This window comes from Microcaecilia unicolor, chromosome 3 (assembly GCF_901765095.1).
Source record: "Microcaecilia unicolor chromosome 3, aMicUni1.1, whole genome shotgun sequence".
Classification (NCBI taxonomy): Eukaryota; Metazoa; Chordata; class Amphibia; order Gymnophiona; family Siphonopidae; genus Microcaecilia; species Microcaecilia unicolor.
Window position 1 is genome coordinate 459,691,000 of NC_044033.1, and position 24,464 is coordinate 459,715,463.

The following is a 24,464-nucleotide window of genomic DNA, read 5'->3' on the forward strand; positions in this document are numbered from 1 at the left end:
GACATGCTATAGGTATAGTGTAGGTGCACTAACAGTAGGATACAGGCGGTATCTTAGCAATAATAAGGGCAATGATGGAGGGCTGGCAGCTAAACCAAAGAGAGAAAACAATGGGCCCGACATTCATCTGGTGGCGGACAGCACTTTTGCTGTCTGCTGCTGGTGTTAAAACCGGATATTCAATGCTGGGCTGTTTCCGGCATCCAGCATTTAATACTCGGCTTATTTTTTTTAACCAATAAAAAGTTAACTGGTTAATTCAATATTCAGTGCTAACTGGTTTACTTTTTAGTGGTTAAAGATAGGCCTGCTATTTATGTGGCCTATTTTAACTGCCGAACATAGCCAGTTAAGCACTGAATATCGATGCCTAACTGGCTATGTTGCGTGATATAGCTAGTTAGAAGCTAGCTGCTAACCACATATATTTAGTGGGAGATAACTGATGATCTCCTGCTGAATATCTGCGATTAGGTGCCGATATGCTATTTAACCAGTCAGCGGCTGTGTCTAGCTGGTTAAATAGCTTTGAATATCCGGAGAAATATGGTTAGGACAATGAAGGAGTTGGGATTTTATAGAATCCTGTAATTAAACTCTAGAATTAATTGCCAGAGAATATAGTAAAAGCAGTTAACTTAGCAGGGTTTAAAAAAGGTTTGGATAATTTCCTAAAAGAAAAGTCCATAAGCCAAAATCAAGATGGACTTGGGGAAAATCCACTGCTTTACTGTTTTGGGATCTTGCCAGGGACTTGTGACCTGGTTTGGCCACTGTTGGAAACAGGATATTGGGTTTGATGGACCTTTGGTGTGTCCCAGTATGGCAATGCTTAAGTTCCTATGTTCATATGCTTTGTACATTTGCTACCCTGGGTGAGGTAATCTGGAGAGTGAATATTCTAGAGGTGAGGTTAGAGTGATTTCAACAGTGAGAGGTGTTGATGCTGATGGACTCATTGTGGCTGGAAGTGCAAAAAAGGGTTGAAGCTCCTCAATAATGATGATGCTTGCACGATAGTCCCCTTGTTCTACTCACAGGTTAAAGGCAGTTGTGCTCTTCTGTGCAATCCATTAACTTACTGGAGAAATAAACTGGTGATTCAAGAGGAATAAAGGGAGTGGTAGAGGCAGAGGGGCAGTGAGATGCATCAGGGGAAAGGGTAATCATGCTAACAAGCAGGGTTGACAGCATGAAGGGCACCCTGTAAGCTATGACTTCATCTTCTACCTTTATCTGCTAGTCCTCTCTGGGTTTCACATAACAGTATTTGACAACTTAGGCCATTAAATGGTAAGTGTCAAAGACCAGCATCATCTGCTGCAGCTGAGACCCCCGCATGTAATTCTTTGATATGGTACCTAGAAAATCTCATCAAGATAATAACCACAGATAAGTTGGGATACTGGGCACACAAGTCTGACTTTCCAGTGTCACCCTACTACTACTATTTAGCATTTCTATAGCGCTACAAGGCGTACGCAGCGCTGCACAAACATAGAAGAAAGACAGTCCATGCTCAAAGAGCTTACAATCTAATAGACAAAAAATAAAGTAAGCAAATCAAATCAATTAATGTGTACAGGAAGGAGGAGAGGAGGATAGGTGGAGGCGAGTGCTTACAAGTGGTTACGAGTCAAAAGCAATGTTAAAGAGGTGGGCTTTCAGTCTAGATTTAAAGGTGGCCAAGGATGAGGCAAGAGTAGGGGCTCAGGAAGTTTATTCCAGGCGTAGGGTGCAGTGAGACAGAAGGCGCGAAGTCTGGAGTTGGCAGTAGTGGAGAAGGGAACAGATAAGGATTTATCCATGGAGCGGAATGCACGGGAAGGGGTGTAGGGAAGGACGAGTGTGGAGAGATACTGTGGAGCCACAGAGTGAGTACATTTATAGGTTAGTAGAAGAAGTTTGAACAGGATGCGAAAACGGATAGGGAGCCAGTGAAGCGACTTGAGGAGAGGTGTAGTATGAGTAAAGCGAGATGGGCAGCAGAGTTTTGAACCGATTGGAGAGGGGAGAGGTGACTAAGTGGGAGGCCAGCAAGAAGCAGATTGCAGTAGTCTAAACGAGAGGTGACAAGGGTGTGGATGAGGGTTTTGGTAGCGTGCTCGGAAAGAAAGGGGCGGATTTTACGGATGTTGTAAAGAAAGAAACGACAGGTCTTGGCGATCTGCTGGATATGAGCAGAGAAGGAGAGAGAAGAGTCAAAGATGACCCCAAGGCTTCAAGCTGAGGAGACAGGGAGAATGAGAGAGCCATCAACAGAAAAAGAAAACGGGGGGAGTGGGGAGGTGGGTTTGGGGGGAAAAATGAGAAGCTCAGTTTTGGTCATGTTTAATTTCAGGTTGCGTTGAGACATCCGGACAGCAATGTCAGACAAGCACGCTGAAACTTTGGTTTGGATGCAAGGTGAGATATCAGGGGTAGAAAGGTAGATTTGGGAGTCATCAGCATAGAGATGGTAGGAAAAGCCATGGGATGAGATTAATGAACCAAGGGAAGAAGTGTAGATAGAAAAGAGGAGGGGACCAAGAACAGAACTCTGAGGTACGCCGACAGGCAGAGGGATAGAAGTAGAAGAGGATCCACCAGAGTGAACACTGAAGTTGCGGAGGGAGAGGTAGGAAGAGAACCAGGAAAGGACAGAGCCCTGGAATCCAAGTGAGGACAGGTTATCGAGGAGTATGCTGTGATTGACAGTGTCAAAAGCAGCGGAAAGATCAAGAAGAATGAGGATGGAATAGAGACCTCTGGATTTAGCCCGTAATAGGTCATTGGAGACTTTAGTAAGCGCAGTTTCGGTTGAGTGGAGAGGGCGAAAACCAGATTGTAGTGGGTCAAGAATAGCATGTGAGGAGAGAAAAATCAAGGCAGCGGTGGTAAACAGCACGCTCAAGTAATTTGGAGAGAAAAGGGAGGAGGGAGATGGGTCGGTAATTAGAGGGACAAGAAGGGTCGAGTGAAGGCTTCTTAAGGAGAGGTGTGACCACAGCATGTTTAAAGGCAGTAGGGACAGTTGCAGTGGAAAGTGAGAGGTTGAGAATGTGACAGATAAAAGGAATAAGAGCAGGAGAGATGGCATTAAGAAGGTGGGATCAGAGGAACAGGTGGTACATTTTGAGGAAGAAAGGAGAAGTGTAGTTTCCTCTATAGTAACTTCAGGAAAGGAGGAAAAGGAATGAGGGGAAGGAGAGAGAGGGGAATGGACTAGTGGAGGGAGAGGTGGTGAGGTAGAGAATTCAAGGTTTATCTTTTGAACCTTGTCATGAAAGAAATCAGCAAGGGTCTGAGGAGATAATGAAGGGGGAGTTGGGGGAGGGGGCACCTTGAGGAGAGAGTTCAATGTGGTGAAGAGAAGTTGAGGGTTAGAGCTAAGAGAGTTTATGTCAGCTGGATAAAATAATCCTGTTTGGTGCGTAAAAGAGCAGATTGGAAGGAGGTCAGCATGAACTTAAAGTGTAAGAAATCAGCAAGGGCCCGAGATTTCTGCCAGAGGCGTTCGGCGGAGCGGGTACAGGAACGTAGGTAGCGGATATTAGAAGTCAGCCAAGGTTGTGGTTTTGTACGCCTTATAGGGCAGGTCATCAAAGGTGCAAGAGTGTCTAAGGCAGAGGATAGAGTATTGTTGTAAGAAGAAACAGCCTCGTTGACAGACGTGGTAGGTGCCACAGTAGAGAGGAGGTTTGAAACATGGGAAGATAGAGATGAAGGGTCAATATCGTGAAGATTCCTAGATAAATTAGATAAGATAAGACGGGACTGGGAGGGAGGAGATTTAAGTGTGAAAGTTATAAGATGGTGATCAGAGAGGGGAAGATCAGAGGCAAGGAAACTAGAGGGTGAACAGTTGGAGGAGAAGATGAGATCAAGACAGTGACCATTTTGATGAGTGGGGGAGGTGGAGCATAGTTGGAGATTAAAGGAGGATGTTAAAGCGAGTAACTTGGAAATATAAGAGTTGGAAGGATCATTAGAAGGAATATTAAAGTCACCAAGGATGAGAGAGGGGGAGGAAGGATCATGGAAGAAGGCAAGCCAGGCATCAAAGTCACTGAGAAAGGATGAAAGGGACTTATCAGGGGGACGATAAATGACCCCCAACAGTTCTTTCCCTGCCCACCAACCAGTGTGCCAAAGAAATGGGCATTCTTAATTCTGTAGGATGATATGAGTTCACATTCACCTAAGCCGGTATTCTTAAAAACAACCCTCCCTCTGCTTCCTTTCCCTTAATTTGCATGTGAGTGGGAAGAGGACTGAAGTAATGAATTCCCAGTTGAAAGGAGAGAAAATGATGGTAGATTTAGACTATTTGGTGTATCTAATTCTGCCCTTCACTACCAACCAGTTAAGGACTAGTAGGAAAGTGCTGCCCCGTCACTTGGCTCCAGTGAGGTCTTTCAACCTTGTTTAAATTTAGGGTTCAGAGACCTCAAATCTGACTCCACCTCAAATGCAAAAAAATATTATTTTAAGAAAACCCTCTTCTTTTTCCTTTCTACTGCTGCCGCCTCTGTATCTGTCTGTCTTGCTTTTTGGTTCGAGCAGAGTCCTTTAATCCCAACTGCAACGATGTAAAATAACCTTCCAGGTATTTGGCAACTCTTCACTTCTGCAACCTACCTTTGCCACGGAACATCCTGCTCTTGGTTTCAGTGGGGTCTTCTAACCTCAAATACAAAAGCATAAAACCCCTTCCTCCTTTACATCCCACTGCTGCTGCCTTTATCAATGCCAGCCTGTTCCAAGCCCTGATGCTGTTTGGTCTTCTGTCGTGAACTCGTGGTTGAGCAGCCTGTTATATTATTGTTAGTGTAACTCTAGCTGCTGCTGCCTGGCCTGATCTGCTTCTCTATCACTTTCTATTGGGATGTTCTGACACTGAACAGAAAATCCTGAGAATTCTCTGCATTTTTATAAATTCATTATAGGAAGGGTACAATTGGGTAATTAAGGTGTTTCGATTTAATTATCAGATTCTTGATTAGTGAAACTAGGGGCCTGAAAGTTAATAGAAGAGAGGGCACAAAGATGGAGGTTTGACAAATGCAAATAATACTTTTGCACTGGTCCTACTTAAATGGCTAATGCAAAAATTATGGATTACTTTAAGAATATGCCCATTTAAATACTTGCTTCTAATACCCAAAAGGATGCAGACAGAATGCATTATTTACCTATGCAAGCTATTAAATGTGTTTTGACTGATATTCCTGTTAATATTCTAGAGCAAGTTGAAAAGTAGTTTGAAAGAGATGTCATGGACAAACATAAAACTCAATGGTTGCAGCTATAAAAAAACAGATAGGAAACTGATACTTGATCCTTCTAATGAAAATATTTAAGATAATATAAAAAAAAGAAAATGCAGATAGGTTTACACTGTCACATAGAGACTAGAGAAACTAAATATAGCAGGTCAAACACAGTAAAGGCGACAAAATGACTGAACAGCAGACGATGCCCAATATATTGAAGCTTTATTTACAACATTCAAGACTCAACACGAGACGTGTTTAGCCAAAAATGGCCTGCCTCAGGAGTCTAAAAACAAAATAAAAATGCAATGAAAAAATAAAAACATAAATAAATAGATACAGCGATATCTTGAAACAGTATGAATAGAAGTCAAAATGGAATACGACCATACTAGAACATAAACAGAATCAGCAGTAAGGTATGGTACATATGCATTTTAATTTTGTTTTTACACTCCTGAGGCAGGCCATTTTTGGCTGAAACACGACTTGTGTTGAGTCTCGGACATTATAAATAAAACTTCAATACGTTGGACATTGTCTGCTGTTTAGTCATTTTGTCGCCTTCGCTGTGTTTGACTTGGTTGTGAGACTGCGAGGGTCTGTGTTCTTCTGTTTTTATTGCCATTACTATATATAACTGCACATTACTTAAATTGCACTGACAAGTGCTCACTGCATGTTTCCATTTCACAAGCAATAGCAAAATAGCCTCTTCACACAGACACTTCTTGCCAATTGAGGAGAAGGAAGAGATTTCAAAGAACAAGTGAACCTTTGTAGTGTGTCAGTACTGCTATCTGTTGCTGAATTATGGAGATGGAGGCATTACTTTTCATTTTACCCTTGTAGGTATAAGAATGTGTAGAAGGACAGAAACAGTTTTTTTTTAAGTCTGTCTTTGTAGGTAATCCCTTATTTTACCCAAGAAATGGCTTTTAAAATTGGCCTATTATGTGGCATGCCTCCAGGATCTTTTTTGGTTCTGATTAGGGTTATCATATGGCTCCAGAAAAAGAAGGACAGATTGAGCCAGTCTGGGTTTTATTTCCATTGCTTTCAATGAAAGCAAGACCCGGACTGGATCAATGTGTCCTCCTTTTTCTGGAGCCATAAGGTAACCCTAGTTCTGATTCTGTTGTCTTCACATAGCACTAAGTGGACATTGTGCGGTATGTGCCCTACAATATGTCTTCCATGCCCGTTCTCTGTGCTCACCCCGCACTGTTAACACCCCCGACTCAAAATACACTTAGGCCCAAATTCTATATAGGCCTACAAAATCAGCGCTGAACAAAACAGCACTTAGCGCGATTCTATAAGGAGTATGCATCCTTTATAAAATTGTGCTTAGTGCACAACCCTGCCTAAATGCAGATGCCTACAAGCTCTTTTGTTGACTGCTTCTAGCTTCAAAATTATCTCGGAGTTCCTGAAGAAGTTTTGCACGAAACCCTGCAGTGTTGGACTCTTGATGATAGACAATATATCATTGGCAGAAGCAATGGCATTGAGCCTGGGATCGTATATTTGAAGAGACAACGGTTTAGGCATCAGAAAAGAAATATACAATAGCCATGGAGTAACTTCCGCCATTACATCTATTTCAGCTTTAAGGAGAGTTGATACAACAGAGACAGAGAACAATAAGTGCCTTCTTTCATATATTTTCAAGTTTAAAGACCTAGATTTGGTCGATTTTTTTTCTTGTGGACTTTACAGAGTAGAAGGACCATTATGGGGTCTAGTATTTAGTCTTTAAGTGAGGACTGTTGGAACTATAAGGTGTCAGCCTGATATTAGATTTAAATACACATTTTTTATTATTTTGTAAATATTCACTTGGTAGTGATTAGAGCACTTTATATAAAAAATCAAGGAGAAGCTCAACCACCCGTAGAGATTTCAAAATTGATTTATTGGGTCTCATTCTGGGTGAGTTAATACTTTGAGAATCCCCGTAAAAAATTAATAGTTTCATTATGGTTATTATGGAGTCTGTCCTGGTGATTTAAGGGCAGACTAGACGTGATATCAAGCTGCCACCTTATTATATGTAGCCATATTTTTTGATTCTGGTTTTTTGAATGCTTGTGAATAATTACCAGAACATTTTGGGATTGTTCGTTATAGAATTGGGATGCCGACATTTAGGCATGATTTTATAGTTTATTATTTTATTTATTTGTTGCATTTGTATCCCACATTTTCCCACCTATTTGCAGGCTCAATGTGCATAAAGTTGCATAAATTTTGGGAACACCCCTGTAACAACTGAAACCATGCCCCCACATTGTTACATGTGATAGAAGTTAAGTGCAGATCGGATACACATGTAACATTATAGGTGCAGATAAGATGTGTGCCTAACTCCTAATTAAGCCCAATTAGTGCTGATAATTGGTTGTCTTCCTCTGCTTCTATCCCGCCGCCGCAACCCTCCCCCGTCGCCGCCACCAGCTACCTTGTTTACGGCTAGGGGTCAAATGTAGAGGAGGCCTGGGCTTAATCTGTGGGGGTCCATGCCCTCGTGGCCCCACATAGCTACGCCCCTGCTCTAAACATTAGTCAAAAATGTATTAAAATTAGTCCAATAAAGATATCACCTTACTTCCATTTTCTGTATTTATTTACACAGCTACCACACTACTTTGCCCTAAACTAAAAATAAAATTCATTTTTCCTACCTTTGTTTTCTGGCCGTTTACTTTTTCTAATTGTGTTGGTCTCAGTCTCTTGTTTCTTCTTTCTTCAATCTCTTCTTAACTCTCGCCAGTGTCTGGCTCTCTCTCTCCTCCCCCTTTCCATCCAGCGTCTACCCCCTCTCTCCCCCCCTTTCCAACCAGCGTCTTCCCCCTCTCTATCTCCACTTTTCCATCCAGCACCTGACCCTTCTCTCTCCTCACTTTCATCCAGAGTCTCTCCTTTTTTTCTCCCTCCTCCATCCTGCATCTGGCTCCTCTCTGTTCTCACTTCCATCCACTCAGGCCCATCTCTCTGCCCAGTTCCATCCAACATCTGCATCCCCTCTCCTCCTTCCATCTGGCATCAATCCCCTCTCTCCCCCTCATCCAGTGTCTGTCCCTCCTCTCCTCATTTCCATCTGGCATGTGTCCCTTCTCCCCCCCTTATCCAGTGTCTGTCCCTCCTCTCCCTCTTTCCATCTGTCATCGGTCTCCCCTCTCCTTCTTATCCAGCATCTGGCTCTTCTCTTCTCCCTACATCCATTGTCTGCCACCTCTTTCTCCCCTTCCATTCAGCATCTGACCCCTCTCTACCACTCATCCAGCCTCTGACTCTCCTCTTCTCCCTACATTTAGCATCTGCCATGTCTCTCTTCATTTCCATCCGGTTTGTCCCCCCTCCATCCAACATCTCTTCCCCCTCCCCCTCCATTCAGCATGTCCCAGCTCTCCTCACTTCCATCTGACATCTGCTCCTCCTCCACCCTCCATTCTCCATCCAGCGTCTGTTCCCCTCTCCCTCCATCCAGTGTTTTTCTTTTCTTTAGTTCCCTTAACACCCAACCCCTCTCTCCCCCTCCCATTGGCCACCCCCACAACCACTGGCACACCAGGCTCTCCCCATTCCCACCCAATACCCCCCTGTTTCAGCAGTGGCGGCAAAAACATTGAAAAAGATCATGGGGCCACACTGTTCCCACTTGTGGCTGACTAGCTCTGCCCTGGAACAGGAAATTATGGCAGAGGAGGGTGGGACCAGCAGCCATGAGCAGGAATAGTGCGGCCCTGCGATCTTTCACTGTTTTTGCCGCCACTGCTGAAACAACAGCAGCAGCAGTGGTGGCCCTGGCAGGGGGGTATTAGGTGGGAGTGGGGAGAGTGGCGGGCCTCTGGGCCCTTAGAGCCTCTGGGTCCTCAAGCACTGCCCGTTTGCCCGAATGGTTAGACCGCCCCTGGCTACAAAGTGGATTACAATAAAAATAGCTTCTCATCAGAAGGAATTTACATTTACAATATTAACCATAATACCTCCCAGTACTGCCACAGCAAAAGAGAATATTTCAGAGGAGTCTATACAATGAGAACAGATACGTTTTCAGGGCTTTACGAAACTGTAAATATGAAGGAATCTGTCGAATATGAACAGAGACACTGTTCCAAACTTTAGCACTCTGATATACAAAAGAGCATTCCTAGACTGATTTTAACTTGACATTCTTCATTATGGGATAATTCAGAGTTAACCTAGACCTATTATTAATGATAATCTTACATGAGGAATAGGTAAAAGCTGAGTCACACTCTCCGAGCCCAGGCCATAAAAACTCTTATATACCAAACAAGCCATCTTAAAATAAATATACTGTTCTAACTTTAACCAATGCAATTCATATAAAAGTGGAGAAGCTTCCTGAAAATTTACTAACTTAAAAATCAGCTTAGCAGATGTGTTCTGTAGAAATTGCAATCTTTTCTTCAAATTCACATTAGCAGCACAATATAAAGAAAAACAATAGTCAAGGTATGGAATTAAAACTGTTTGAGTAATGACCTGAAAATTGTTGGGGCTTAGAAAAGATCTTATGGCTTTCAATTTACATAAATTGAACCCCCCCAACCTTCTGTACTAACTCATAAGATCACCCCTAAAACTTTAGATTTATCCTCAAACTGTAGAATTTCCTCTAAGAACAAGTAATACTAGTTGATGTCGTCTTTTGTAAGTCTCCAAACCACAATAGTTTTGTCTTTTGCTTATTTAATTTAAGTAAGTTAGTTTTTTGTCCAATTCCCTACTATATCAATATAGTATCTTACTTTCAGAAGAGCACCTTGCATAGTACTCCTTGATACGCTATCCTCACTTGGATTTCAGGGCTCTGTTCTTTCCTGGTTTTCTTCATGTCTCTTCCATTGCACTTTTAGTGTATACTCTGGTGGATCCTCCTCCACTTCTATCACATTATCAGTTGGTGTACTTCAGGGCTCTGTGTTGGGACCTTTTCTTTTCTCCATCTCTACTTCTTCCCTTGGTGCTCTGATCTCATTCCATAGTTTTCAGTATCACCTTTATACTAATGACTCCCACATCTACCTCTCCACATCAGAAATTTCAGCAGGAATCCATGTTCAAGTATCAGCCTGTCTGTCTGACTGACATTGCTGCCTAGATGTCTCACCGCTATCTGAAACTAAACATAACCAAGACTGAGCTTCTTATTTTTTCTCCTAAACCAACCTCTCCACTTCCCTCATTCTCTATCTCTGTGAATAGCACTCTCATCCTTCCTGTCTCATCAGCTTGTAACCTTGGGGTCATCTTTGATTCATCTCTCTCTTTCTCTGCACATATTCAACAGACTGCTAAAACCTGTAATTTCTTTCTCTATAATATCACCAAACTTTTGTTCTTTCTGAGCACATTGCAACTTGCTTCTCACAGGTCTCCCACTAAGCCGTCTCTCTACCCTTCAATATGTTAGCCCTCTCCTCAAGTCACTTCATTAGTTCCCTATCCATTTCCGCATACAGTTCAACTCCTCATTGATTTACAAGTGCATTTACTCTGCAGCTCTTTAGTACCTTTCCATTCTTATCTCTCTTTACACTCCTCCCAGGGAACTCCATTCATTTGGTATCTGTATCATTCTCCTCAACTGCTAACTCCAGACTCTGTTTCTTTTATCTTGCTGCACCATATGCCTGGAATTGACTTCCTAAGCCAGTGTGTCAAGCTCCATCTCTGGCTGTTTTTAAATCTAGGCTAAAAGCCCACCTTTTTGATGCTGCTTTTAACTCCTAACCCCTATTCAGTTGTTCAGTACCAATTTCTGTTTTATCATTCCCTCCTTAGTAATTAACTTATCCCTTTTTTGTCCTGTTTGTCTGTCCTAATTAGATTGTAAGCTCTGTTGAGCAAGGACTGTCTCTTCATGTTCAAGTGTACAGTGCTGCATTCATCTAGTAGTGCTATAGAAATAAGTAGTAGCAGTAGTAGTATGTTGTTCAGGACATAAGACAAATATATTGTATGTGTGTAAGAGCCTGAAAATAGATTAAAATCTGCCAAATATTTACCCAGAGAACTCATGAAAATGTTAAAGAGTTGTGGAGACAAAGGGGAACCTTGTGGGACCCCACAAGATGATGGCCAACACTTTGATTCTTCTCCATTTTTGATGACGCTAAATGTTCGGTTTCTCAGACAAGCAGTGAACCAGTCAAAGACCCTGCCCACGATGCCCATTTTACTTAACCTATATAATAGCAAAGAATGGTCCATGACATGAAAAACCGCTGAGATATCAAATTGTAATAAAATGATGTTCTTTCCTACCGCTAGTACTTTCCTTACCACTGCCACTAAAGTGATAAGTAGAGTCTCTGTACTTTAGGATGGACAAAAGCCTTGTTGAGACTGTTGTAAACAAGTAGATGACATAAGATAATCTGAAAATTGTAAATTAACTATACATGCTAGAAAATTTGGCAATCCAAGGAATGCCAGCTACAGGCCTGTAGTTATCAACTGTTGTCAGATCCACTCCTATATTCTTTGGTATTGGAGTTAATGTAATTCTTGCTATTTCTATTGGATAAGTTCCTTCTGACAAGATCACATTAACAAAAGTGGTAAGCCAATGGAGAATCTCAGATGATATTTCCCTAAGATAGGATGAAGGACAAACAACCAAACAATAGCCCTTTAATGCCAGTTTCTTAAGTATCTCTGTTAAATAGTCCACAACCTTGTATAAACAGCAGGGGTAATATAAATGGACATGGACTGATGAGACAAAGTCAGCACGGATTTAGTGAAGGGAAGTCTTGCCTCACCAATCTAATGCATTTTTTTGAGGGGGTAAGCAAACATGTGGACAATGGGGAGCCGGTTGATATTGTATATCTGGATTTTCAGAAGGCGTTTGACAAAGTGCCGCACGAAAGACTCCTGAAGAAATTGCAGAGTCATGGAATCGGAGGTAGGGTATTATTATGGATTAAGAACTGGTTGAAAGATAGGAAGCAGAGAGTAGGATTGCGTGGCCAGTATTCTCAGTGGAGGAGGGTAGTTAGTGGGGTCCCGCAGGGGTCTGTGCTGGGTCCGTTGCTTTTTAATGTATTTATAAATGACCTAGAGATGGGAATAACTAGTGAGGTAATTAAATTCGCCGATGACACAAAATTATTCAGGGTCGTCAAGTCGCAGGAGGAATGTGAACGATTACAGGAGGACCTTGCGAGACTGGGAGAATGGGCGTGCAAGTGGCAGATGAAGTTCAATGTTGACAAGTGCAAAGTGATGCATGTGGGTAAGAGGAACCCGAATTATAGCTACGTCTTGCAAGGTTCCGCGTTAGGAGTTACAGATCAAGAAAGGGATCTGGGTGTCGTCGTCGATGATACGCTGAAACCTTCTGCTCAGTGTGCTGCTGCGGCTAGGAAAGCGAATAGAATGTTGGGTGTTATTAGGAAGGGTATGGAGTCCAGGTGTGCGGATGTTATAATGCCGTTGTATCGCTCCATGGTGCGACCGCACCTGGAGTATTGTGTTCAGTACTGGTCTCCGTATCTCAAAAAAGATATAGTAGAATTGGAAAAGGTACAGCGAAGGGCGACGAAAATGATAGTGGGGATGGGACGACTTTCCTATGAAGAGAGGCTGAGAAGGCTAGGGCTTTTCAGCTTGGAGAAGAGACGGCTGAGGGGAGATATGATAGAAGTGTATAAAATAATGAGTGGAATGGATCGGGTGGATGTGAAGCGACTGTTCACGCTATCCAAAAATACTAGGACTAGAGGGCATGAGTTGAAGCTACAGTGTGGTAAATTTAAAACGAATCGGAGAAAATTTTTCTTCACCCAACGTGTAATTAGACTCTGGAATTCATTGCCGGAGAACGTGGTACGGGCGGTTAGCTTGACGGAGTTTAAAAAGGGGTTAGATAGATTCCTAAAGGACAAGTCCATAGACCGCTATTAAATGGACTGGAAAAATTCCTCATTTTTAGGTATAACTTGTCTGGAATGTTTTTACGTTTGGGGAGCGTGCCAGGTGCCCTTGACCTGGATTGGCCACTGTCGGTGACAGGATGCTGGGCTAGATGGACCTTTGGTCTTTCCCAGTATGGCACTACTTATGTACTTATGTACTTATGATTTAGAACACAACCCTGCGCTCTTAAATTCTCCAATTACTTTTAAAACAGTGGGTAAATCCAATTATGTAGGAGCCTCAGTAGCAACTCACACAGGAATGAACCCTGTGGCTGGCCTGCATCATCATCGGCTTCTGTTACAAACCTTCTTAATCAGTTAATATTTCAATAATACAAAAATTGGTATAAACTTCAAAACTTAGCTTTTTGGTTTCAAAATATTATATTCAGACCCGTACCAGATTCTATTGTTTGTTCTCTCCCTGGTTCTTTTCACTTCTGTCATAATTCTTCACAAATCAAAGCAAACAAATAATCCTTACATTTCAAAGTTGGCAGAACATTTAAGCATGCAGAGTTTCTGCCCATCTGTTCTTCTTCTACAATTTTACCAAAGCAAATGCTGTTCTTATATAGCCAAAAATAAACTGGTGTGTTCAGTTTCATTTAGCTCATTTATTTACTAATCTTGAAACTAAGGTTAGACACAAATGTAATAAATTATGTCAGTAGAAGATGTTTTTGCAGCTTGTAATTGACTTTCTGCACCAACTGTTTATGTTTATTTAAAAACTTACTATGCTGTCAGGACTGACTAGCAGATCACAGTGGTTTACAAAAACTAAAACTTGAGGAGAAACAGAAAAGAATTATAATAAATAAAGGATAGTAAATTGAACAAACTCAAATTGAAGAGAAACACCCATCCATATATACCAGGACCATCCAATTTTCATCACCTGAGGTCCACCTATATGTCATAAGCTTTAGTAAATTTTTAAAATTAGGCTCATTCTAAATCAAAAACAGGAGGTCATTCCATACCTTTGGTGTCAATGAAGAAAAAGGCAGTGATGGGTGGATTCATGTTGGGTTTGTTTTGGGGAGGGAAGAACCAGTCGGCGAGCATCTAATGGTCTAAGAGAATGGGTGGGGGTATAGGGCATAGTGAGAGAAGCCAGATATGAAGAGGGAGGGGAGGGCCTAAATAATAGGCCCTGTGGGTGAGACAAAGGAGTTTAAAAAGAATTTGATAGGAAACAGAGAGCCAGTGAAGACGAACAAGCAAAGGGGAAACATGGCCAAACTTATGTGCTCTATAAAGCAGTCTAGCAGCAAATATAAAACCACTCTAAATCAAGCCCTTAGTATAATTTTCTTAAAAAATGTTCAACAACATAGGCAAAAAAAAAAAAAAAATCAAGACAATAATATCATACTTTGAATCGACCAGCAATAGACAAACATCACTGTCACATTCAACCTGAAAAATGAAAATCCAAGAGAAAATAAAGCAGGGTGATAACAACACACCACAAAATGAATAACAAATGAAAAGCTGCCAAGAAGCTATTCATAAGTTTGTATGCAGCTAGCACACATATGCACTGGATAGCTTGAGAATAAAGTAGTTGACCACCTGCAAGATCCTTAGGTCCCTGTTTACTAAGCCGCATTATAGGCGCGTTAGCATTTTTAACGTGTGTTATATAGTCGCAGTTAGCGCGTGCACTAATTGTAGGCAAGTTAAAAATGCTAATGCACCTTAGTAAACAGGGCCCTTAGTCCTTATTATCCACAGCTGCCACAGTCATACCTCTGCTGAAGGCTGCCTGACCCCTGCACCACTACAGTCATATTTAGGACACATAATCAAGACAGGACTGCCCTAGGTGAAAGGAAGGAAGGAAGGGAGGGAGTCATCCTGATGGCTTTATTGGAGAGGAAGGGCATCAAGGCAGGACCACCCTGGCTGATAGGAGAGAAGGGATTCATCCTGTGGGAGAAAGAAGGAAGGGCACAGCCAATTGCTCTGTGATCTTGTTAGTTGGGGCCTGCTTCATCCAACTGGATAAAAGCCAAGTGCTGCCAGCCAATAGCAGAGTGAAATCTTGTTCCAAGTCCATTGCTGCTTTCTGGATGCTGTTGTTCTCTATCTGATTCCATTCCTGCTGCTTTGGTATCCTGCCTTTCACTGGCTGAACAGTTATTCTGTTTGCACTTAGGTCTCCTACTAGTCTCCTAGAGCCAGATGCACTAAAGTCGTCATTAGAGTTGTTCCCTACCGAATTCCATAGTGAATCAGTAGGGAACGGCAATGCATCAAAAAAAGGGAATGCAAATGAGCTGCTCATTGCAGCTCACTTGCATTCTCTAATCCCTCGTAAAACGGTCAGAGAATTGGCCGGTAGAGCATGCACAGAGCAGCCAAGCGTTATGCTGGCTGCTCTGCGCATGCCAGGGACGTAAAAAAAAAATGATGTGCCTATGGACGTCCTTATGGTCATCCTTTATAGACGTTAGTGCATATCATTATAATAGCCTTGCAATGGTACTGCAGCTCATTATAATGATTTGCATTCCGTTTTCGTTAGCTGCTACCGTGATCGGGAAATGGCGTTTGGTGCATGCTAGGGTTTACTACTTGCTCGTTAATGGCTCATTATTGGCTTGTTAAAGGCTCGTCAAGTTTAGTGCATCTGGGCCCTAGTTTTAAACAAAAGGCTAGAGCAGAGGTGTCTCTTTGTAATAAGTAACTCCGCCAAATTTCTAGTCCTAGCAGATACTGAAATAGTTAAAATTTAAACCCACTTTAGCTGAAACTGAAAAATTATTGTACCTTGATTGAATTAACAAGATGTGCTTATTTTTGTAGAATGAAACTAAAGCCTGTCTACACCCTGCTTGTATGCCATGGTCCTTTATAGACGGCTTCAGGACTTCCCTTCTTTCCTCCTTGGCCTGCCCTCGTCTGACGTAAGTAACTTACGTAGGTAACTTACATCAGACGAGGGCGGGCCAAGGAGGAAAGAAGGGAAGTCTCGAAGCCAAGTGATCAGCTGTTGCCTGCTGCGGCCGGTGCAGCGCCTTCACACAGGGGTGAGAGGCGCTGTGAGGGCCCGGTGGCAGACAGAGGGGGGCGGGTGGAGGGGGAGCAGTGGCGGGGACGACCTCAGTGGTGCAGCGGGGCGGGGCCACGGGGGTGCAGAGGATGGCAGGGAAGCTGTCATTTCAAGAGAGGGGGGAGCAGTGGCGGTGGCCTTGAGGGGGGAGGCCGGGGCTGTGGAAAGCTCTTTCAATGCAGGGGGAGGGAGAGCGGCGGAGGTGACCTCGGGTGGGGGGGGGGGGGCGTCGGAAGGGAAAAAAGAAAGCAGTGCTCATCAGGGACGTCCTTGAAGGACGTCAATGTTAGGCACAGACGCACAGCTTGGTTTTTTTTTCCTTTCCCACAGCAGCCCTTGCCTAACGAGAGGTGCAGACCTCACATAACATAAAAACACCTCTGGTGCATTTTCCTTTTCTTTTCTCAATGTTAAAAAAATGACCAACTTATTTTTCTGTACCTTCTACTAAAATCATGTCTTTTTCCAGCCAATTGCAGAGGCAGGCTAGTCCATCCTCATCCATTCCACTTCCTTATTCAGTCCTCTTGGTGTTCAGTAAATAGATCCAGTGTTGCACTTTAAAATTTAAATATCTTTCATACAAATTTGAAAAGACAAAAGAGCTGAACAACTGTGTCAATTGGTTGACTTTATTGGATCCAAATTTATGGTTTGAGGTGTCTTATCAAAAATAAATACATTTTTTGGACATTCATATATTAAAATGTGGAAATTGCTTGATAACTGTTTTGTACAGGAAGATGGTAGATTGCAACAATTACTTATAATTCTACAGCTTTCACCCTTATAAGCTCAAATGTAGTTTACTGATTAGTTAATTTTTAAGAGTGTACCATTTTTATTTTACAGATGTGGAATTTAAGAGGCAAACAAAGATCTTGACACAACATTCTCTGGACCGGAGATGTGCATTAGAAAGCTTATTTAACAGCACAATCAGCCCAGTGGGAATTATTGTTGCAAATATCTGTTTTCTAAGATGTGCTAGCATTTTTAGCACACTCTAAAATTAGCACATGCTAAATGCTAGAGTCACTGGGTGACTTTAGCGTTTAGCGCGTGCTAAAAACACTAGTGCGCCCTTAGTGTTGCTTAGAAAACAGTGCCCCAAGTGTATAAGGAAGAACAACCTTTAATATGTGTTCTCCCCTAGTCAGCATAATCAGATTTTGTAGCAAGATCTATTTGTTCCTATTGGCATGTTTTACAACTTTACTGGACCTTTTCAGATCCCCTGATAATAGTTTTATTTATTTATTTATTGCATTTGTATCCCACATTTTCCCACCTATTTGCAGGCTCAATGTGGCTTACAATACATCATGAATGGTGAAGGTATGTAAGAGAATGTACATTTAGTATTACAGAAGGATCTTGGTAACATGATAATGATAAGGCATCATAGTAGTTTAACAAGCAAGTGTGATAGACAGTTCTGGATATCTGTATATGAGTTCGCATTTTTTAGTCTTTGTGGTATGCTTTGTTAAAGAGATGGGTCTTCAGTAGTTTTCGGAAGTTAGTTATCTCATAGATTGTTTTTAAGTTGCGCGGAAGAGCGTTCCAGAATTGAGTGCTTAGGAAGGAAAATGTTGACGCATGTGTTAGTTTGTATTTTAGACCTTTGCAGTTGTGGAAGTGAAGATTAAGGAATGTTTGGGATGATTTTTTAGCATTTCTGGGTGGTAAATCTATCATGTCTGACATGTAGGCTGGGGCGTCTCCGTGAACAATTTTGAGCACTAGGGTACACACTTTGAACATGATGCGTTCTTTAAGTGGGAGCCAGTGTAGCTTTTCTCGCAGGGGTTTGGCACTTTCGTATTTTGTTTTACCGAATATGAGTCTAGCTGCAGTGTTCTGAGCTGTCTGAAGTTTCTTGATTATTTGCTCTTTGCAGCCAGCGTAGAGTGCGTTGCAGTAGTCTAGATGACTGAGTACCATTGATTGTACCAGATTGCAGAAGATGTTCCTTGGGAAGAAAGGTCTTACTCTTTTCAGTTTCCACATTGAGTGGAACATCTTCTTGGTTGTGTTTTTCACGTGGTTCTCCAGTGTAGGTGTCGATCAATGGTGACCGAGAATTTTTTAAGAGGAAAGTGATTGGGGAATATCTATCATACAATAATATAGACAATAAATAGAAATAAAACAAAACAAAGACAAAAATAAGATAATACTTTTTTTTATTGGACTAATTTAATACATTAAGCCTACCTTTCACTTTTTGGGTCCCTGCCTACCAAAATTCACAAAAGATGCAAAAGGTTTGGTTGTAAAACCAATTAAATGGTCAGCTCCAGAATCTATTTCAAAATCTAATGTTTATTATTTAATTTTAATGGGATGTAGAGGAAAGATACTCGAGTCAATATTTAAATCTTATGGTCAGCACTTTTTATGCACATATGGTGCCACTTATGCCACTAAAATATCAACATTTATGTGCATTGTTCACATCTAAAACTAGGTGCCAAAACAAGTTGAAAATGCACACTTACAGTGAGACATAAAAGTGTGTTTCTCCTTTTCTCCGTTTACATCAGTGTTTCCCAAGTCAGTCCTGGAGTACCCCTAAAGCTAGACAGGTTTGCAAGATATCCACAATGAATATACATGAGATAGATTTGCATACACTGGAGGCAGTATATGGAAATTAATCTAATATATATTCATTGTGAATGTCCTGAAAACCTGACTGGCAAGGGGGTTTCTCCATGACTGACTTGGAAAGCACTGATTTACATACTTGGACATGTCTGTGACAAACTTGGTTGGAATAGCCATGATAAAATGTATCTTAGTAAGGTTGCAGGGGATGTGTGAGGAGGTAGGCATAATGGTTATGAGATATGTGCAGTGACTGATAAAGAATTGAGGTCCATATGCAGCAGTGGCATGATGTGTATGTTTATCTACATGGACAGAGGGGGAAGGAGGTTGGATATCAGTTCATGAGGTGATTTGTATTCTGAAGGTGTTGGCAGTATGTGAGTAGGATTACATGAATATGCATGTGTGTGGAGGGGGAATATGCATATCAGGGATGTGTGTAAGGGTGTTGGGGATGTGTGAATATGTGGAGAGTAGGTATGTATTTAGGGGGTATGAGTACAGGTTTGATATGAGTGGGTGTATGGAGAGATAGGTGTGATGATTTAGATGTGAAGAGGTTTGTATATGTGTGTGGAATATGGTATGCCTTGGGTGAAAAATGTGAGATGAATGTTTGTGGGTTCTATGTGGGGTATATGTGTGTGTGGAGTATATGGGAAATGAAAGAGAATATGTTTGTGTTGGAGTATATTTTAGGGTTGTGTTTGAGGGTATAGGGTATATTGGGGTTATATGTTGCACATGTGTTGTCACACTGAAGATGTTCCAACCAGGGTTTGAGTAGGATAACACTACTCCCCTGGGTACTCTAAAGTCTCCAACAGACTCAAAAGGATCAGGTATGACCTTCACACCTCCTACTGGTGTCAGAATGACTCTCAAACCAGGCATGAAGCTGTCCCAGTCAACTCTTTTCATTCCCTTGACTCGTCAGGGTGAGGAAGAGAAAAGGAAAACAATACGTTTCCAAACTAGCACAGTACCTAAAAACAGTAATTTACAGTTTAATAGTTGAATTTTATTTATTTATTGCATTTGTATCCCACATTTTCCCACCTCTTTGCAGGCTCAATGTGGTTTACAATACATAATGATCAGTGGATATAATATAATAGAGAATAGACATTTAGTGTTATAGAAGGATCTTGGGCAATATTATAAAAGAAGAGAAAAAAAACGTAATCGTAGTGTATCAAGAAGGATTTTGGGTAACATGATAATGATGAAACATGATATTAGTATAACAAGATATTATAAGACAGTTCTGTATGTATGTATGTGGAGGAGCTGTGTATATTCATATTGTTTGATCTTTGTGGTATGCCTTGTTGAAGAGATGGGTCTTCAGTAGTTTGCGGAAGTTCGTTAATTCGTAGATCGTTTTTAAGTTGCGCGGCAGTGCGTTCCAAAATTGTGTGCTCAAGTAAGTAAAGTTTGACGTGTATATTAATTTGTATTTTAGACCTTTGCAGTTAGGGAAGTGCAGATCAAGGAATTTGCGGGATGATCTTTTGGCATTTCTGGGTGGCAGGTCTATCAGGTCTGACATGTAGGCTGGTGCATCTTCGTGAATGATTTTGTGAACTAGGGAGCAGATTAAGTTGAATAAAGTCGGCGAGAGGGAGGATCCCTGTGGGACTCCGCATTCATTTCTATCTTCTAATGATATAGGAAGCTCCAAGCATGCCATGCATTTATGTAAATTAGCCTCATCCTCTTCTCTTTGGCTGAGCTAGTGAATATGCAGGCCAGGTTCACCCTGGAAATTACCACTTTCCTCAGCACTGGCTCTGCTCTTTAGACAGCTGAGCTTAATTGGGGTTTTAACTCCAATACCCAAAACAAGGCTGGTTCCTTTCTCTCTCTCATGAGCTCAGCCTTTACCAGCCACCGCACCCTGGATAGTACCAAACTTCAAGACTTTTTTCAGCAATTCATCATACTTCTAACTATTCTCCACCCCTGGCTGGTAAAGCAAAAATTTAACAAAAATGAGTAATATCAGGGAACTTCCACCTGGCCTTAGTTCAAAGAGAGAGAAACACGAAAACAACCTTCAGCATTTTCTCTGAGTTCACGGCTGTCAGCATTGGCTACATTCAAACTACACAATTCTTCAGTACCTATTTAAAGTTCCAACTCATTCTATCAGTTCAGGCTTTGTTCTCTTCCAGGATTTCCCTCAGTACTTCTCATGGCAGGACTTGTTCTTCCCAGACTCTCAAACCATCCTTTTCCCTTCCTTCTTTTGGTTGGCTTCCTTTCAACCTCTTGCACTCAGTCTTCTTGTACTAACCTGGGGGAGTTTATATGCCTCACAGGAAATTAGGATCTCTTCTCTCCCTTTCCTGGATTGGAACCTTGGAACCTTAAGCCTCCTGAGTGGAGCCAGGGAGCCCAACATGCTGAGACAGACCTCAATGTTCTACCTTATGCTCCCCTCCCCCAGCTTTTAAAGGGAACCACACATACTCCCTTCTATTAGCATCCTCCTTATTATAGAGTCCTAACCCTGTGACAGGGCCCTATCAGGATTTGAGGTCTGCTTCCTGTCACAGTGTGTGTATGTGTGTGCTTTAGGATGTAGGCTTCCTTCCTGTTTCCTTCTGCACTCTCTCTGTCTCTCTCACCCCTTTGTGCTCTTACCTCATCCCCTACCACCTAGACTTACAGTCTCACCCTTCATTCCCTATCACCCCCTCCATTCCATATCATCCCCCTTTTCTTCATTCTCCTTTATTGCACTCTCTCTTATCATAAGTGTGTGTGTCATTATGGGTGGGGGTATAGGGGATGTGTATGAGCCGACAGTGTGTGTATGTGTGTGTGTGTGTGTGTGGGGGGGGGGGGGGCTGTGGCTATGAGCATGTAGGCTTCTCTTTCCCTTGGACTTTCTCCATTCCCTTCTCTTTCCCTTGGACTTTCTCCATTCCCTGCATTCAGTCTTTGTTCCAAGCACCATGTTACACCATTCCCTCTCCTTCCCTGTGCCACTCTCCTTTCTTCCTTCCACTCACCCATATACTCTCCCTCTCCTTCCTCTGTCACCCAACATTGCAGTGTTTACTTTCACTGCCATTTCCTTTCATTCCCTTCGTTTCCCTCTTTCCTGTACATTATCTCTACCATTCCTATTTCCCAGGCATTCTCCCAATTCTCCTCCTCCCTCTCTTCTCTCTCCCTGCACTTTATCCCTTTCTTTCTATGCTTTCTAGCCTTGCCTCTTCTCTTATGTTCTCTCCTCATCCACTCTTCTGTTCTCCTTTCGTCCTTTCTAACCCTACCACTTCTTTTTTATGCTCTGCCCCTCATCTCTTTTCCTCCTCTTGAAATAAGCCCCTTTCCTTTGCTCTCTATTCCTTAATTCCTCCCCTCCTCTCTATCCTGACCCATTTCCTAATGCTACACTCCTCCCCCTCTCCTCTCCTCTCTAACCTTTCCTTTCCCTTCTTTGAAGCCTGGCCAATCTTTGCAGATGTGATCTAGGAATTTCTGATGGCTCTTCAGTATTTGATGATGCTGTTTGTGAGTGGAGTGAAACTATGCACCTCTGTTTATGCATGCCCAGACAAAGAGATGAAGACAAGAGTGGAAGAAATAGTTCCATGAAATACCAGAAGTCCAATATCTTCAAATGGACGTTTATTCTCCAATAAAAGCAGGGCTTTTTTGAGGGGGTACTTGGGGGGTACTGAATACTGGCACCTTTTCCATTGTCTGCTAAAATTGACCCATGGACCCTAAGTTTTAATGAAAGAGCTCAAGCTCTACACACCAATTCTGCTATTGTGGGCTGGGTCCCTCAGTGATCACCCCACCCCTGAAGGGCGGCCTAGCACTTGAGTACTGGCACCTTTTTTGCTAGAAAAAATGCACTGAATAAAAGTGACATACACCAACACTTTTATTGGAGAATAAACTTTCATTTAAAGATATTGGACTTCTGGTATTTCTTGGAACTATTTTCTCCACTCGTTTTCAGTTTTAATTACTGTGGATGTATTTTACTGCTTTGTTTTGGTCTGACAAACAAAGAGATGTGCACAGACTGATGGACCCTACCAAAAAGGCACTATCACCTAAGCAAAACTCATTAAAAGAAAAAAAACTAAACTAAAAATCAGCAAAGGTCTGAAAAAATCATGAAAATAAACTCAAAATATTTTGCCTGTTCACATCCCTATTGGGTACTCTTTCATACCATGCATCTTACTGTAATAAATGTTACAACATCATGTGAACTATTTTCAGTATGAAAGGTATAGAACAAATTAGCCTTTTCTTTCATAAGTCAGTTTGGAAATGATAACTTGCAAAATAGAAAGTCACAATTTGTGTGGTTCTGTCATAAATCGAGCTTGATTTGAAACAATAGAAGTCAAATCTCATTTTTTTTCCAAACAAGTTGTGTACAGCAGAAATCATGTGAGATGGAAGGCATTTCCAGCCATTATGCAAATATCTGTCTTTCAGAAAGAAAGTGCTATTCTGTATAATATAAATTTTAGGCTATGGACACAATAACTCTTTATAACAGACATTTTTTTCAGCCCACAGAAACCTACTCATTTAATTGTTACTATATATGCTGCAGTGTGTATTCATATAGAAGAAATGTTTTCATCCTTATTAATTCATCCTTTTTGATTCTGTATTTTCAAAGCTATACCCTATACAGCACAGAAAACAGATAGCGAGTAAAACCATAAGTGAGACCTTCCTTGACACAGAACAGGTATGGTAAAAGGATCTGTATTGGATTTTATCTTATAAATATGAATATGTAACTTTCTATGGTTAGTCAAGCACAATGTTTAGAACTGGAAATTTTAATCTGTTGTTAATTGCATTATACTTTAATATGGACAAACTGTACCATTGTTTAATTTAATTGAGGAATACAAGAAACTGTTGATAAATTGGGCAATTTTGCCAAATGAACATATAAATAAAAGATAAAGTGCCTCTACTGTGCAATTCCACGGGCTCTCTATCTTTTAAGTAGCTAAAGAAATCCACAGCACAATATGCCATGGGTGGGTAGAAATGTGCTTTAGCTGACCTGAAGGCTTCCTTAAAATTTTTGAGTGATAGATTTCCTATAGCAGAGTCTACCATGGATTTCTTTTGAGGTTTTTATTGATTTGGCCATGAATCATCTCATTGAAAAAATAACCAACCATTTGAGCTTCATACTGTTAAAAATAACATATAGCTTTGAAGATCAACACATGTTGATCTTCAAAACAAAATTATGTTCTGTGTGTTCATAATGTGTCATCTGGTAAATGGAATAAAATTCTAGGAGAGAAGAGTGGCTCAGTACTGAAAAACTATAGGGTTCTGTCCTGGAGTGGTCTTTTTCAATATTTTTTAAGTGTTATTTTGCAGTCCCGCAGCAGGATTGACACTGTAAAGGAAGAGAAAAAAATAATAGAAATTAAAACATTTCTAAGGATATTCAAGAGTTTGGAAGCTAGGATGCAATGTACAAAAGTGGCAAGATGTATTGAGAATGTAAACCAAGACGTTCTAAGCGGATAACATGAAGGAAAATAACATACT

The 24,464-nt window shown here is 41.4% G+C and overlaps 1 protein-coding gene across 4 annotated transcripts in view; it reads left to right on the forward strand.

The window, feature by feature from the left end:
* Positions 1-24,464, forward strand: part of MLIP (muscular LMNA interacting protein) — a 182,039-nt gene that overhangs the window by 36,322 nt on the left and 121,253 nt on the right. For all 4 annotated transcript variants that reach the window (XM_030198970.1, XM_030198971.1, XM_030198974.1 and 1 more), the window contains exon 3: positions 23,563-23,634. In XM_030198970.1, coding sequence (XP_030054830.1) covers positions 23,563-23,634 — 72 coding nt within the window. The remainder of the gene's footprint in view (positions 1-23,562; positions 23,635-24,464) is intronic.